The 17,528-nt window shown below is 45.2% G+C and overlaps 1 protein-coding gene across 1 annotated transcript; it reads left to right on the forward strand.

Annotated features, from left to right (window-relative positions):
- The first annotated feature begins 897 nt into the window (after positions 1-897).
- LOC134450509 (leukocyte elastase inhibitor-like) lies at positions 898-17,250 on the forward strand. The gene is made up of 7 exons (XM_063200350.1): positions 898-1,072; positions 2,024-2,106; positions 2,188-2,248; positions 5,052-5,169; positions 6,880-7,022; positions 15,638-15,796; positions 16,013-17,250. Exons 1-7 carry the CDS (start codon positions 899-901, stop codon positions 16,421-16,423), a joined length of 1,149 nt encoding a protein of 382 aa, XP_063056420.1. The 5' UTR covers position 898; the 3' UTR covers positions 16,424-17,250.
- The last annotated feature ends 278 nt before the right edge of the window (positions 17,251-17,528 follow it).

The raw sequence follows: 17,528 nt of genomic DNA on the forward strand, positions 1-17,528 counted from the left end.
ACTATAACTAGAACAGAGATGTACATGTATTTTTTAAAAGAAAAAAAACTCATTCATTTGAGAGGCTAGGAACGCTGCCAGCAGGGAGCGATGACATCAATTCAGCTTGACATAAATGTTTGACATAAATTCTGACTAATTCATGCTTGTCAATTTGAGACGTAAATCTTCAGGGTGCAGGGTTTCACACTAGAAGAGATTCAATGACACATTGTGTGTGTGAAGAGCCCACAATTCATTCTCTACAAATACTCTATACTGTTTGAGTGCTTTAAACAATGTATTCTCTGTGAAGGCCCCCTTGGCCTCACCAATAATAAATGTCTAGTTCCGCCTCTTTGAATCACAACACAGCAGCGGGGAGAAATTGTATGCATTTAGAAATAAACCTTGGTAGCAGTTCCTGTTTCACTGACGTATTCTGTTGCAGAAGCCAGGGACTAAGTTACTAAGGTTCACCAAAATAAAAGAACAGCAAAACTAAGTTCACCAGTGTGCGGTGATCCTTCTTCTTTACTATGGATTACTGATGACTGCACTTCACCAGCACCTGGAACCTGGCTGTGCATAGGAGTTCCAGATCTTTGAAGACTAAGTTACTGTTTGTTTCACATGGATGCAGGGTGGCATAATGTTGTTGGACTATCTTACTCGACTAAAAGTCATGCCGACATTTCCCTTGCCGCGCGATGTGCATTGGTATTGACAGCTGACGCTACTCACGATTAGCTTTCATAATATAACAAGGAAGAATCGGTTGGTTTGCAGTTCGGCAAGGTTTTAAAAAGTAGTATGGATACTATCCCAACACTGACATGACACACTGCATTTGTCTGTTGCCACACAAATGATGTCTGCTTCCGCTCTGCCCTTTGCCCTCTTCCCCATAAGCGTTGCCATGGAGCTGAGTCACGCCAATGGGGAGTTTGCGCTGGATGTGTTCCGTGCCCTGTGCAAGGAGAGCGAGGGGCCCCGTCCCAGCAGTCTGATCATCAGCCCCCTCAGCATCAGCACAGCACTGGCCATGGTGTACCTGGGGGCCCGCAACAAGACACAGGAGGAGATGGGGAAGGTAGGCATGCAACAAGACACAGGTGGAGATGGGGAAGGCAGGCCTGCAAAAATGTGAGGAGTGTACTCACTTATGAGACATACTGTATGTAAGGGATAACTGCCGACGAGGACGTCTAACTTAAGCTGGGCTTACACTGTGCGAGTTTTGCCCCGATTTTGCTCCGATTTGGCACTCGCTCGACTTTTTGGGAGTCGGGCCAATTTTTTGCTCAATCGCAGGTCAATCGTGAGTCTCGCATCGTGCAGTGTACATGGGGTAACGACAAGCGATGTCGCCTCACGATCGTGCAATCGCAGGGTCGCCAGAAAATCAAAACGGTTTGAAATTCTGGTCGTGGCTCGTGCGTAAATCGCACAGTTAAAGCAGTGCTACGACCCGATTTGACACTTCACATGCACAAATTAATAGGGCCGTGCGATTCGCTGTTGAGCGCGACCTCATATCCACCTCAGGTGCGCATGTTCCCTCCTCTGCAGACCGGGGAAACATGCCTGTCGCGTCGGACGGTGGAAGCATTTCGCTCGCATCCGACTGTCGGCTCGAGTGCGAGGACGTGAGTCGTGAGCTGTGAACTTTTAAACAGTGAAATTCCATCCTGCAGTGTGAGCAGAAGCTTAAGACCCACGAGTGAAAATATCGCACAGTGTATGCCCGGCTTTAGACGCATTTAGAATCTTCGCCTGGTAATCCGACGTTGTGATTATTTAATTTTCTGTAGACCATGTGCATGGATTCCTTAGACACCATTGTCATTCTAAGCGAAAATTCTATGCGCGTCCAACTTAGTCGTACGCTTGACGTCTGACCGGTTCTACAGGATTAATGGCCACCCCATCAGCCAATCAGAAAAGAGAATTCCATTGAGTAGGCAGATAGCTGCTATTAGATCTCTCTCTCTCTCTCTCTCTCTCTCTCTCTCTCTGTCTCTCTCTCTCCCTCTCTCCTCAGGTGTTGAGGTTTGCCCAGGTGTCTGATGTTCACTCCCATTTTAATGCCCTAACGAAGAAGATCACACCTCCAGCTTCAAGCTTGTGCACTCGCAAACTGGCCAGTAGGCTCTCAGGTCTGAGCTTCTGCACTCGCAAACAATCCAATAGGCCCTCAGCTCCAAGGACCTACACTCTCAATCTGGCCAATCGGCTCTTTGGAGAACAAACCTTCAATTTTTCACAGGTACTGACATTCTCAGCTGTGTGTGTGTGTGTGTGTGTGTGTGTGTGTGTGTGTGTGTGTGTGTGTGTGTGTGTGTGTGTGTGTGTGTGTGTGTGTGTGGTGAGTGAGTGAGTGAGTGAGTGAGTGAGTGAGTGAGTGAGTGAGTGAGTGAGTGAGTGAGTGAAAGAGAGAGATTGGATTCATTTATAATGTACATAAGGGAGCATATAGGTTGGAATTGACTGATACAGTATTAGCATTAACATAGATTGCATTCTCACAGAAAATGCTAAAAGTGGGCTTGCCTTTTGGGCCAGAGCTGAGCAGTTTTACTAAAATAAATAACATACATGCTAACTTAGCTAATTGTATACAAAATCTGAAAAGCAATCTAGGTCAGAGTAGGATTTGAACTTGTAACCTCCTGATCTTCAAACCAAAACATAGCCACTAAGCCAAGCAGCTGGCTGTAATAGATTTCCCAGCAAGGCAATTGCTTTGTTTACATGCCAATTTTAATTCCGAATTAACCCTCTGGGCGCCACAGTCAACTTTTGTCGATGAGATGCCGGATTGAATAAAAAGGCTGTTAAATTTTTTTCATTTAAAAATAGGATATCAAATGTAGTTCCACTTCCATCTCATTAGGTGGCAGACATGTTTTACTTCAGTTCTAAATACATTTGGACGCCTTATATGGTATTTTGTTTAAAGGGACACTGTGTGAGAATTTTAGTTGTTTATTTCCAGAATTCATGCTGCCCATTCACTAACGTTACCCTTTTCATGAATACTTAGCCTATCACCAACATTAAATTCAAAGTATTCATTATATCTGGAAAAATTGCACTTTTCATACATGAAAAGGGGGATCTTCTCCATGGTCCGCCATTTTAAATGTCCAAAAATAGCCATTTTTAGCTGCAAAAATGACTCTACTTGGACCATACTAGAAAATATTTGTTTATTACTTAGTAAACTTTCATGTAAATATCAAATTTAGCGATAGCCAACCCAATTTCAATGAGCAGCATAGTTGTAGTACCTTTTGTGAACATTTCCTGCACAGTGTCCCTATAATAAAACGAAACAGCGGAAGTAACTCCCCCCATGTGAACCAACGTGAAACACGGAAGAAGCCTTGTAGTGACATTACGTGGATAATTCTACTGAATAAACGACCAAATGCATTCAAATGGTAACTTGTCATGATTGTATAGTATTCATAATTTATTATACGGCACTCTAGAATGGTGCAAGAGCTCCCATTCACTTTCAATGGGCGGACCCAACGTTCGGTGGTCACTACTTTTCTGTAATGCCCACCTAATAATACCCGCTGCCAATGGCAACGAGTTTGGTCACTTCAGAGATCACTCCGCAAGTAGATCGGTCATATCTTCACTGATATGCCTTGCCTTCTGATTTTTAGCAGTAGGCCTATGGCAGCAGCGCGATTAACGCACGCTGCTGGTGGCCCACTGATGCTCCGGTAACCAACCACTTCTCAAACGTCTCAAGACGAATTGCAACAACACTAGAAGTCTCATTCAGCGATTCATTTTAACAGTTATGTCATCCTGACGAAGTTAATACAAAAAAGGCCGAGTGGTAGCCCATCAGGATTCATCAGCAACATCTCATGTCCAAGTGTTGCCGTTCCAAGAAAGCAAACTGTCACTGTCCGCCGGCCGCTGTCGTGACATCTTTTATTAACACTAGTATTTTTTATTTCTTTTTTTTTTTGGTACAAGTGAGGAGTTCGTTGGCAGTTTCCTCAAGGGTGTAGCCTGTAGGCTAGAAGTTGCCTCCTTCAGCCAACCATCCGGCGCACAGTTCTCTGCCTGTAGCAGGATCGATAATGATGGTCAGGGCGCACAGCAGTGCTTGGGTTGCTATGCTTTTTTTCTGGAATACTGTCGCCGATTAGATAGAAATATTCCTGTTATGAAGATATCAGAGAGAGTAGAGAGAGAGAGGTTCCATTGGCCCATTGTTTCCGGGTTCTATTATTGGGGGAGAAATCCCCCTTTAGGCAAACCTAGGCAGGCCTGAGGACTGTTCTATTCAAGGGCAGTTTGAAGGGCAACGTGGCGGTAACAAGTTTTAAAGTAGCCAAACTCTGTTGGTAACCTTTTTAAACTATGAGCGTTCCAAGAACTATCTTTCTTTGCGCACGCTATAAAATGGCAATGAACATGTTCTTTTAAACTACTGGTTAACTATTTGTGCTTTCTAATGTTGGTAAATGCCGTATAATAAGCGGGATAATGTAATGTACACACGTGACTATAGGAAAACATTTCCCTTCGGAGCGGAATAACCCTCGTCGGGAAAATATTTTCCTATAGTCACGTGTGGACAATACATGATCCCTTACATTTTTCCCCCCTAATGAGGTAATATGTAATCAAGAGTGTATTTTCTGCTGCGGTATGTTACCGGTAACGGAGGTAGACTATGGATATCACTCCTGGGTTACAAGAAAACATTCGTTCGTTCATTTGCTAAGTACACAATGGAAGTGTTTGTTTCTGTAGGAGACATATTGAGGAAGTGAAGGTTTTTTTTTTCAGATCGAGACGCTGGGTTAATATTTCATGCTGCTTTGTATACTGTCGCTATTCCATCTATGTTACATACATTTTTGACAATTAAGTACACTTGACTTGACTTTTGTGTGTGTGTGTGTGCGCGTGCATCTGTATGTGTGTGTGTGTGTGTGTGTGTGTGTGTGTGTGTGTGTGTGTGTGTGTGTGTGTGTGTGTGTGTGTGTGTGTGTGTGTGTGCGTGCGCACGAGAGTGCGTGCGTGCGTGTGTGTAGGAGTTTCTGAGAGAGGTCCAGAAGAAGTACTTTGCGGATCTGCAGGCCGTGGACTTCGTCTCAGCATCAGAGAAGGCCAGACTCACCATCAACACATGGGTGGAGAACAACACCAATAGTGAGCACAGCACACACACACACACACACACACACACACACACACACACACACACACACACACACACACACACACACACACACACACACACAGGTGGAGAACAAGTGAAAGAGCGAGCACAGCACACACACACACACACACACACACACACACACACACACACACACACACACACACACACACACACACACACACACCATCAACACATGGGTGGAGGACAAGATCAAGAATGTGTGTGTGTGTGTGTGTGTGTGTGTGTGTGTGTGTGTGTGTGTGTGTGTGTGTGTGTGTGTGTGTTGTGTGTGTGTGTGCTGCTCAGGGCTGGACTGTTAATGTGACTTTTTAAAAATGTGTTTCATTTAACAATTTTACCGACAAAATGGACCCATTGAGATGAAAAATCTCTTTTACAGGGGAGGGCCTCCTGGCCAAGTGGCAGCACAAGTTAGGCAACAAACGTAAAATTTCAGTTGCATTAAAATAACAAATCAAGAACTACAACATGATATCATTAAAACAATTACAAATGAGGGAGTTTCAAAGTAGGGCCTATTTTCATCCTGAAATTAAAATTACTCAATGGAATTAGTTCCATTCATTTCAGATCCTTTTGTAATTTGTTCCATGAGGTAGGAGCAGACAAAAACAATTTCCCCCTGTTCTGTAATAAAAAGGAAATAAAATAAAGTCCGCAACACTGTTGAATGCTCCCAAATATTTAATGGCACGACGTTTCGGACTAACTAACTAACCAGTTCGTTGCACTGTGATGAAGGACGGTGAGTCTGAAACGTCGTGCCATTAAATATTTGGGAGCATTTAACAGTGTTGCGGACCTTTCTTTTCTTTTCAGTTGTCTTACGTTTGGTCCAGCACCTGTGCCACTGATGTGCGCGCATTCTCTGACTTTCTGTAATAAAAAGGAACAGAGAGTAAGGAATGGTCATTAGAGCGCAGACTGACCTGTCTTGTGTGTGAACTTGTCAAATGCCCGATCTACCAGTGTTGACCTGTTTGTTTCTTAGTTGTTTCTTAGTCACGCACTTGTGCACTTCGAATTTTTTGTTCCATGAGGTAGGGATAGAAAAAAAAACTGGAAAACCCAGGATAAGGACTGTCATGGGTTATTGGACTCTTTTTTTTCCGGGTTCTTTATCATGTTGACTGCGATGTGTGTTTGCCTTATGTGTCTTTGTGCCACTTCCAAAGATTTTTTTTTTTGAGAGAGATGGGGGTAGGGATGGGACATGACCCAGGCTGGACTCGAACCTGGGTTCCCAAGGGCACGCAAGCCCAAGTGGGGGGGTTTAGCGTGCTGCGCCACAGCCCCCCCTCAAAGCAAAGTTTAATGGACAATAAAGTTCAAGTGTAAGTGAATGTGTTCCCCTGTAATTGGTCCTTGAGTATTTAATCCCTGCGTTTGTCTTGCCCTGTTCTGTGTTATATGTCCGACCTGTCTTGCCCTGTTCTGTGTCATATGTCAGACCTACTCTTGCCTGTGAACTTGTCGAATCCTTGATCTGCCCTCCTCCCCATTGTAAGTGTCTATCAGTGTTTTTAACAGAACGTGTGTGTGTGTGTGTGTGTGTGTGTGTGTGTGTGTGTGTGTGTGTGTGTGTGTGCGAGCACTTGCGTGCATGCTTGTTGTATGTGTGTGTGTGTGTGTGTGTGTGTGTGTGTGTGTGTGTGTGTGCATGTGCGGTCTGCCAGACAAGATTAAGGAGCTACTGAAGGCTGGGGTGTTGACCCCGATGACTCGCCTGGTGCTGGTGAACACTGTGTACTTTAAAGGCAACTGGAAGCATCGCTTCGAGCCAGAGAACACCAAAGAGATGCCTTTCAAGATCACCAAGGTACTAACTAGTGGCCATGGAAACTTTAACGTGCTGCTGAATGTTGAATTTTGGGTTACTCTGGTGGTGCTGTGTTATACTTCAATATAATGTTGAATTGAAAACGGGAGATGCAAGATGGACGTGTGAGAGAGCTGCTCTGTCGCACCCCGAAACTAAATTGATTATATGCACGATACACTCCATATTTGCAAGGGAATATTGCATGATAAGTAGGGGTGCCATCACAAGTTGAATAAGTGATAGTTTGGTGAAGTTACTTCCGCTTGAGTGGAATGTCGAGGCAAAGCTAGGCAAGCTAAGTAAGGTGCTAACGATGCTAGCTTGCAGGGCAGAGTTACCTACAAAGGCACTAAAGTGTTGCCCACCAAATTATTTTAATCTATGGGGGGCAGCCTCCACGAAGGGGTCGAGTAAGTGTGTGTGTGTGTGTGTGTGTGTGTTGGGGTACTCAAATGCACGCGGCGTTGGGGGAAATGACATTATTCTGCTGCGTTTGAGAAATTCCATTTTACCCATGACATGTATAGTAGTACATTTTCATGTGGGTTTTTTTAAATAGTACCGTGAATCATTTCTGTTTACAACACACTCTTTCATTCGTCCCTCATGCAGGGGTCTATGCTTAGCTTTTTCACAAGCACCTGTGCTCCTAAATTAAAAAAATATATGCCATAACATGTAATACATATGTATGTATAAAAATAGAATATTTGTGCTTACAGGAAATGGCAATATTGCAACTCATCATTTAAACCCAGATATAAATTAGCTTTTAATTTAAAAATCCAGTAGCTCTCTCGCTGGTTTAATTGTTTCAATCCATCACCCCCTCTCATTGTTTGTGGCATACGTATGATCTATACGTATAGCTCTTAAAGTAGCAGGGTCACTATTGTGCTTGTCTTTGAAATGATGAGCCATCGGATAGTTCTCATTTTTTTGTTCTGATTATTTGTGCTCTGAGACTCTATCTTGTAACCTTCGTTTGGTTCGGCCGATGTAAAACACATTACAGAGGGGACATTCCAGTTTATAAATCACATGTGTTGTTTTATGTTATATATGGGCCTTATGTTATTTAGTGTTTGATCGCCACCTTGTGGCGATTATATACCTTCCCAGTTATGTGACTGTAGTTTTCAGTTCAGCCATGAGTTTCTCATAAACAGTCAAACGTATCCCTGTCTCCGTCTCCGTTATTACAAGACCACGGATATCACAGTGGCGACGAGGATGGGATTAATGCAAGGACAATAATCAAAGGACACGGAGAGAACAAGTGGAGAAGTCACCAGACTGACGAGGAGAACAACTGGTTAGTAGTGAAACAGAACTTGTTGTGCTAGCACCATGGCGTTCCAAATTGGTAGCATTGGGGAGTATAAGGAATCAGAGGAAGATTTTGAATCCTATCTCGAACGTTTCGAACAGTGGATAATTGCAAATACAGTGCATGCCGACAAAAAGGTCAGTGCTTTTTTATCTACGATTGGACCAGACGCATATCGCCTACTGAAGAATTTAACGGCCCCAACGAAACCTACCACTATGGGATACAAAGCACTCGTCAAGGAGCTAACAGATCATTACAAACCACAAAAGAATGTGATTGCGGAAAGATTCCGTTTTCAACGGAGAAGCCAGCAAGAAGGAGAAAGTGTAACCAGCTTTATTGTAGCCCTGAAACAGCTCTCGATACACTGTGATTATGCTGGACATTTGGATGAAGCACTCCGAGACCGATTTGTCTGTGGATTGCGGTCAGAGGCGATGCAAAAACGACTTCTAACAGAACGTGAGTTGAAATTCAAATCTGCTTGCGACATTGCATGCACGATGGAAATGGCGTCTAAAAACACAACGGAATTATCAGACAAGGCAAAGGCGGCGACATCATCAGAGGTGTGCACCGTAGCAAGCCAGAGAGTAAAACGTGAACAAATGAGGCGTGCCAATGCAAGTGGTAACCCACTCGACGGATCGGCAGACGTGAGTACACAGTGTTATCGATGTGGAGGCAAACACGCAGCCAGCAATTGCAGGTTTAAGAATGAAAAATGCCACAATTGTTCGAAAACGGGGCACATTGCTCGAGCTTGCAGAAGTAGAAACAAAGCTATGCCCACTCAGTATGTTGAACAAGATGATGCAACTAATGAAAGTGAAAATGAGCTTTTTGGAATTTGGTCAGTGTACACAGCTACAGATGGGAATCGTGGCATTGACGTGCAGATGCACATTGAAGACAGTCCAGTGCAAATGCAGTTAGACACTGGGGCTGCGGTGACACTGGTGTCAGAGAAAGTGTACCTGCAGGCCCTGTCACATTTACCTCTGCAGCCATGTAATTTGACATTGGCAACTTTCACTGGAGATGCCATTCCCTTGAAGGGTCAAGTAAACGTGGCAGTTAAGTATGGCAGTCAGAGCCACACACTGCCACTTGTGATCTTTAAGGGGGACCGGCCTGCGCTGTTAGGGCGAAATTGGTTGAAGAAGATCAGACTCAACTGGACGAGCATATTTGCTGTTGAAGGCAAAAACGACCAGCGGCCAGAGGTGGCGGCGTTGCTCCAGCAATATGAGTCGGTGTTTCAAGAGGGGCCTGGCGCCATCCGGGGATTCAAAGCACACATCAAAATCAAGCCTGGGGCCATACCCATTTTCAAGAAGGCCAGATCGGTACCCTATGCTTTGAAAGTGACTGTGGAGAAAGAACTGGACAGGCTGGAGGCTATGGGCGTCATCTCTAAAGTGGATAACAGTGAGTGGGCCTCACCTTTAGTGGTGGTCCCAAAAGCAGACAAAAGTATCTGAATCTGCGGAGATTACAAAGTCACCATTAACAACAGTGTGGAGGAGGAAACATACCCACTGCCAAATACAGAAGATCTGTTCGCGACCTTGGCAGGGGGGAAGTGGTTTTCAAAGCTGGATCTGTCGCACGCATACCAACAGCTAGAGCTGAGCCCCGAATCTGACAGTAAATACCCATCGTGGCCTGTACAGGTACCATCGCTTGTCGTATGGGGTCTCCAGTGCATACTCAATTTTTCAAGGAGTTATGGATCAGGTGCTGCAGGGACTGGAGGGAGTCACCTGTTTTTTGGATGACATACTTGTCACAGCAGACACAGAGCAAGCCCACTTACTGAGATTGGCAGAGGTCTTGAGCCGACTAGAGAAATTCGGAATCAGGGCAAAGTCCACAAAATGTCAGTTCATGAAGAACCAAGTGGAATATCTGGGGCACCTCATTGATGGAGAGGGCCTGCACCCCACAGAGGAAAAAGTGACAGCCATAGTGAATGCTCCTAGGCCTACAAATGTGACAGAGCTCCGGTCGTTCTTAGGCCTCTTAAATTACTATGGGCGTTTTTTGAAAGATTTAGCCACTCTGCTACAGCCACTTCATGCTTTGCTAAAGAAAGATGTGCCTTGGGAGTGGACATCTGCCTGCGATGCTGCTTTCCAGCAGGGTAAGGAGCGGCTCTTGGGAAGCACAGCTCTGGAGCATTATGACACCAGGAAAAAGGTACGGCTGGCCTGTGATGCTTCTCCGTATGGGGTGGGGGCAGTGATTTCACACGTGTTGGAGAACGGTGAGGAAAAGCCCATTGCGTTTGCATCCCGCACCCTCACGGAAGCGGAAAAGAAGTATGCCCAAATCGAAAAGGAGGCACTTGCAATTATCTTCGGGGTCAGAAAGTTTCACAAATACCTTTATGGGAGGAAATTCATACTGACTACTGACCACAAGCCGCTGTTAGCCATTCTGGGGCCTAAGTCAGCTATCCCAACTCTGGCAGCATTAAGAATGCAGCGCTGGGCGCTAATTCTCATGGCCTACACATATGACATTGAGTATCGCAGATCAGAGGATCATGGAAATGCTGATGCATTGTCCAGACTGCCAAGAACACAGAAAGATGACACTGCGGCCGAACAGGGAATCTTCTACTTCTCCTACGTGGATGAACTGCCAGTGCAAGCTGTTGAGATAGCCGAAAACACCAAGAAAGATCCTGTCCTCCACAAAGTGCTGACCTACACTCTGGAGGGTTGGCCTGATGAGGTGCAGGATAGCCGGCTGCAACCGTTTTTCAGTAGGAGGTCTGAGCTCTCTGCTGACCATGGCTGCATTTTGTGGGGGCTTCGAGTGGTCATCCCTCCAATTTACAGAGAACGACTGCTGAATGACTTACATGAGGGACACCAGGGCATCTGCCGTATGAAAGGTGTAGCCAGGAGCTGCATGTGGTGGCCTCAAATAGACAATGACATCGAAGTCAAAGCACAAAAGTGCATAGCTTGTGACACAACGAGGAAAATGCCTGGGGTGGCACCGCTGCACTGCTGGAGGTGGCCAGCTCGAGCATGGCAAAGAATCCATATTGATTTTGCTGAAAAAGACAAGCAGCATTTCCTGGTGGTGGTGGACAGCCACTCAAAATGGCTTGAAGTGGTCCACATGACCTCCACAACCGCATCCAAAACCATTGAGGTCCTTCGGGGTCTATTTGCAGCTTATGGATTGCCAGAAGAATGCGTGAGCGACAATGGGCCGCAATTTACCTCTGCGGAATTCCAAGGGTTTCTGAAAAATAATGGAGTCAAGCAGACTTTGGTTCCGCCGTATAGATAGGCACCCTTTCAATTATTGAAAATGTTCAAGGCACCCCTAAGCAACAAGCTGTAACATGACATCGCATCGGATACCACAAAAGATTAGAAAAGTAACACATTTGGAGACGTCACACAACCTACTTTCGAAGTTGCAGCTTACTGGGGCGACCTAAATTTACTTGATTTAAATGGCAGATGAAAGACTCCACTGAGCACTAACTAAGCAATACATAATTAATTATAAGATTAATTATTTATTAATTATAATTATAAGACAAATATGTGTTAAATTACATAATTATTGATCAGCCATGTTTCCGCGGCACCCCTGAAAGTGTATTAGTTATGGCACTTCAGATGATCAGATTCTGAGGGCATACCGATTAGATTTGAGCAATCGTAAAAGCTTACGTGTCGAGGCGGCGAGATGATTGGATAAATGACAGCGCAGCTCAGCACGCAATTGGCTCTTTCTGCCGGACAGGTGGGATATGTGCAAGCACGCGCCTCGTTAGCGTAGCAAATTGTCCCCGTTCATTCCTATGGACGCTTTCTGAAGTGTTTCATCTCCATACAGACTATGGACCCGCCGCCTATCAGTCAACGCTCCGGTTCGCCCATGGGAGGCACAGCACGATACCGCTGAGTTACAGGTCCAGATCGATAGCCCAGCAGTACCGATACTGTATGAGGCTTCGAGAGGGATGTTAACTAACGTTCTACCGATACCGTATGAGGCTTCGAGAGGGATGTTAACTAATGTTCTATCGATACTTTCATTTAATTTCATTTCATTGATTTCTTCGGACATTGCACATTAATGAACATATACATACATGCACATACAGTGCCTTCAAAAAGTCTACACACCCCTCCTCAAATGTCAGGTTTTTGTGATGTAAAAAAATGACAGAAAGACAAATAAATTCACAGCTTTTTCCACCTTCAATCTAAACTATTAACCTGTACAATGCAATTGAGAAACAAGCATAAAGCTTTAAATGGAAACAATAGAAAATAAAAAACTTCAATTAACATGGTTGCATAAATATACACACCCTTAAATTAATACTTAGTTGCAGCACCTTTGGGCTTCTCTGGGCTATTCCAAAACCTCAATCTTATTCTAGTGAAGCCATGCTTTTGTAGACTTAGGCGTGTGCTTGGAGAAATTGTTGCTCTGAAAGATTAGTTCCTTTGCATATTCACCTTTCTACCAGGGGGCCGGAGGTTTTGTGGCACTACCACGGCCCCTGTGGAAATGTTCATAATTCCCTCCTCCCTAATGAGGGCCCCAGTTACAGCTGAAGAAAAACAGCACAAAAGAACAATGCTGCCACCACCATACTTCTTGCTAGGTATGGTGTTATTGCGGTGATGTTTTGCGCCAAACATACCCTTTTGAATTATGACCAAAAAGTTAAATCTTGGTGAGGTAAATTTTGCAAAAAATACTTCTGTAATCTCCCAAATGCATGTGGGAAGATGTGTTATGGTCAGGTGAAACCGAGGTTGAACATTTTGGACATAATTCCAAAAGGTATTTTTGGCACAAAACATCGCCGCAATAACACCATACCTAACGTAAAGTATGGTGGTGGCAGCATTGTTCTTTTGTGCTGTTTTTCTTTAGCTGTAACTGGGGCCTTCATTAGGGAGGAGGGAATTATGAACATTTCCACAGGGGCCGTGGTAGTGGCACAAAATCTTCGGGCCCCCTGGTAGAAAGGTGAATATGCAGAGGAACTAATCTTTCAGAACGACAATTTCTCTAAGCACACGCCTTAATCTACAAAAGAATGGCTTCACCAGAATAATATTGAGGTTTTGGAATGGCCCAGACAAGCCAAAGGTGCTGCAACTAAGTATTAATTTAAGGGTGTGTATATTTATGCAACCATGTTAATTGAAGTTTTTTATTTTCTACTGTTTCCATTTAAAGCTTTATGCTTGTTTCTCAATTGCATTGTACAGGTTAATAGTTTAGATTGAAGGTGGAAAAGGCTGTGAATTTATTTGTCTTTCTGTATTTTTTTACACCACAAAAACCTGACATTTGAGAAGGGGTGTGTAGACTTTTTGAAGGCACTGTATGTAAATGTGCCAGATTGTAGCCCAAAGGCTAATTTCCATCTGGTGTCCATGATACTGTATGAGGCTTCGAGAGGGATGTTAACTAATGTTCTAAACCAAACAAAGTGTGCCTTTGAACTACGTATACTTTTGTGTGTGTCTGTTTTTGCAATGTCTACAACAGAATAACGTATATGAAATAAAAGCAAACTTATTGATGTAATTACAACACTAGTATGTATAATAATGATCTTGCGGTTTACAGTTATTCCAGCATACCCAATGAGGTAGATCCACTACAAGAGTACTTATACTTTTACTTTATATGTCTCAGCTCTCTAATGTACCTACACAACTTATAGTTTATACAACTCAGCTGTGTACTGTATACAAGTCAAGTCAAGTCAGTTTTAAACGTTTTAAACGTGAAAACTGACTGCATGGCCCTGGGGAAATGTGAGCTGTTCATCCTGCCAAGTGTGACGGTCATCTTGCACCTGTTCACCCCCCTCGGGGATCGAACGTGCAATCTCGTCAACTACAACGGTCCCTGCAATGGGAGACACAGTACGATACCGCTGGGCCAAGAGACTAGTCTGTCGGCCCAACGGCACGAGACTGTATGAAGCTATCGGAGGGAGGTTTACCAACGTTCCACGCCAACTCTGTGCTAGTTAGCCTCCGTTACACTCTCCCCCCTAAACCTCACTACCATCCGGGTCACGGCACCACTGTGACGGAGCTCATCTTGCACCTGTTCACCCCCCTCGGGGATCGAACGTGCGATCTCGTCAACTACAACGGTCCAGCAATGGGAGACACAGTACGATACCGCTGGGCCAAGAGACTAGTCTGTCGGCCCAACGGCACAAGACTGTATGAAGCTATCGGAGGGAGGTTTACCAACGTTCCACGCCAACTCTGTGCTAGTTAGCCTCCGTTACACAAGGCCTCGAGTCATTTGTGGTTAACTGGTGCCACCTAGTGGTGTCTTAAGACATGACGCATAAGGGCACCGCAGCCGGAGTGCATGTGAGCATGTGTCACGTGACCTCTCGGAGCCCAGTACAAGCTCTGTGGCCCCCATAGCTCTCGGTAGGATGGGCTCATCGGGGAAAGGTGGGATCAGGGGCTGTTCACTCACGGAACTTCCTATTAGCCACAATCGGCTAACCCTAACCACGGGACAGTGCAAAATGAATGGGTGTCAATGGAGTTTTTTACCATTATAATTTTTGTGATTTTTTATAATTTTTTGTCCTGAAATATTAATATTAAGTTCGAAGCTAGAAATAATAAGACCCCATTTGAGTAGCGTTTCGATTATTTTGCGCCACTAGATCATTATATACTGGGTCACAAAGCTCAATTTTTATGGGGCCAAACCCATAAACATTAGCACGATGCTAGCGAGTACAGGTTGAAATCTTCTAACCAGCTGTAAAACTACACACCTGAACGATTTGTCAATACAGCCTATTGTTAAACAACAGTCATAGTGCTTACCAGGAATGTTTTGTTGATAATATTTGTGAATTGAAATGGCAGTAGCAATGTATTTAGCATGGTTCCCCTTTCCATTCCATACATTTTCCCACATGAAGGACTGGCCTACGCTCGTTACTGCAGAATGCATGCAAAGCTAACTGGCTACAATGGGAACCAATGAGACTGAGCCTTCTCCCCTGTGTTCTAATTTCTCTGGTGGGATGACAGCTGCCCAAGCCACCACCTTATCATGTTTTTTCCAATGTAATGTAATGAAATAGGGCTGTAACGATATTGTATCGAACGGAGAAATCGTGATACACAGAGTCGTATTGTAGTATCGAACCGTAGGTCATGAATCGTGATAGTGTATCGTGTAATGTAATGTAATGTAATGTAATGTAATGTATTCTAATGTAATGTAGACGGAGTCTCGGCCGGTTCAGATGATGTACCGGAAGGTGCCGGTCCTGCACGACCGGGTGGAGGAGAACGACATGGTAATGCAGGTGGTGGAGCTGCCCTACACAGACCCCCAGCTCAGCATGGTCATACTCCTGCCACCAGAGGGCACCCTGGACACGGTGGGTACTGGGGACTGTGGACTGTGGACTGTGGACTGTGTTTACATGCAGTTTTCACTCCCCTCAGGTAATCAGTGTTTGGTGTGTGTGTGTGTGTGTGTGTGTCCTCCTCCTCCTCCTCTTCATCCTTCCCTCCTCCTCTTCATCCTTCCCTCCTCCTCCTCCTCCTCTTCATCCTTTCTTTCTCTCCTCCTCCTCCTCCTCCTCTTCCTCCAGGTGATGAGCCAGCTGACCATCTCCAAGCTGTTGGAGTGGACCGACCCGTCCAAGCTGCGCCGTCAAAACGTGCACGTCTACCTGCCGCGCTTCAAGATGGAGAGCAGTTTTTCCCTGAAGGACACGCTGACCGCGCTGGGCATGGGCTCGCTGTTTGACTGCGACGACGCCGACCTGACGGGCATCAGCGGCGACGGAGGGCTGTTCCTGTCAGCGGTGGAACACAACGCGTGGTGCGAGGTGAACGAGGAGGGAACGGAGGCGGCGGCGGCCACGAGTGACAGGAATATGGAAAGATGTTTAAAACCCCCCGAGCCGCTCTTCAAGGCAGACCACCCCTTCCTCTTCCTCATCAAGTACCAGCCCACGCGCAGCATCCTCTTCCTCGGCCGCTACTGTGGGCCGCAGTGAGGAAGGAATCGGAGGAGATATTGGGCATTTCTCAAAACTCTAGTGCGCGCACTTCCAAGTGTATCAGCCTAATTAGCCATGCCCAGTGATTGGATACTCTTTGTTGAACTCTGCGGAGTATCCAATCACAGTGGGTGTGACTAATAAAGAGTATCCAATCACTGGGCGTGGCTAATAAAGAGTATCCAATCACTGGACGTGATTAATTCGGCTTATACACTTGGAAGTGCGCGCACTAGAGTTGAGAAATGCCCTTTGTTTTTCAACCAAGTAACGCTCAGCTCCACCCCACTATACCAAGCACACTCCTACTTGGAGGAGATCATTACCAACCAAACTCTCCACTCCCACGATCTCATGCATGCTGCCCAGAAGAAAATAGATTAAAGCCGCTATACCAACCATACTCTCCACTCCCACAATCTCATGCATGCTGCCCCTACACCATCCATATGCATGCATGCTCCCCTACACCATCATACTGTATATGCATGCTACCCTGATGCATTCATGTGACCCAGATGAAAATAACTTTAGGTTACTATACTGTGCTAACCTTACTCTCCCCTGCCAAATACCATGAGTCCTGTCAAGAAGAACAATATAGTCCCCTGTATCAACCATACTCTCCCCTGCCACACTCCTGCCTATGTATGTTGCCCAGAAGAAAATATCTTTATGCTATGCTACCGTACTTTCTCCCCTCCCACACCTCTCCCCTCCTGCCCAGAAGAAAATATCTTTATGCTATGCTACCGTACTTTCTCCCCTCCCACACCTCTCCCCTCCTGCCCAGAAGAAAATATCTTTATGCTATGCTACCGTACTTTCTCCCCTCCCACACCTCTTCCCTCCTGCCCAGAAGAAAATATCTTTATGCTATGCTACTGTACTTTCTCCCCTCCCACACCTCTTCCCTCCTGCCCAGAAGACAATATCTTTATGCTATGCTACTGTGCTTTCTCCCCTCCCACACCTCTCCCCTCCTGCCCAGAAGAAAATATCTTTATGCTATGCTACTGTACTTTCTCCCCTCCCACACCTCTTCCCTCCTGCCCAGAAGACAATATCTTTATGCTATGCTACTGTGCTTTCTCCCCTCCCA

This window comes from Engraulis encrasicolus, chromosome 6 (genome assembly GCF_034702125.1).
Source record: "Engraulis encrasicolus isolate BLACKSEA-1 chromosome 6, IST_EnEncr_1.0, whole genome shotgun sequence".
NCBI classification, from domain to species: Eukaryota; Metazoa; Chordata; class Actinopteri; order Clupeiformes; family Engraulidae; genus Engraulis; species Engraulis encrasicolus.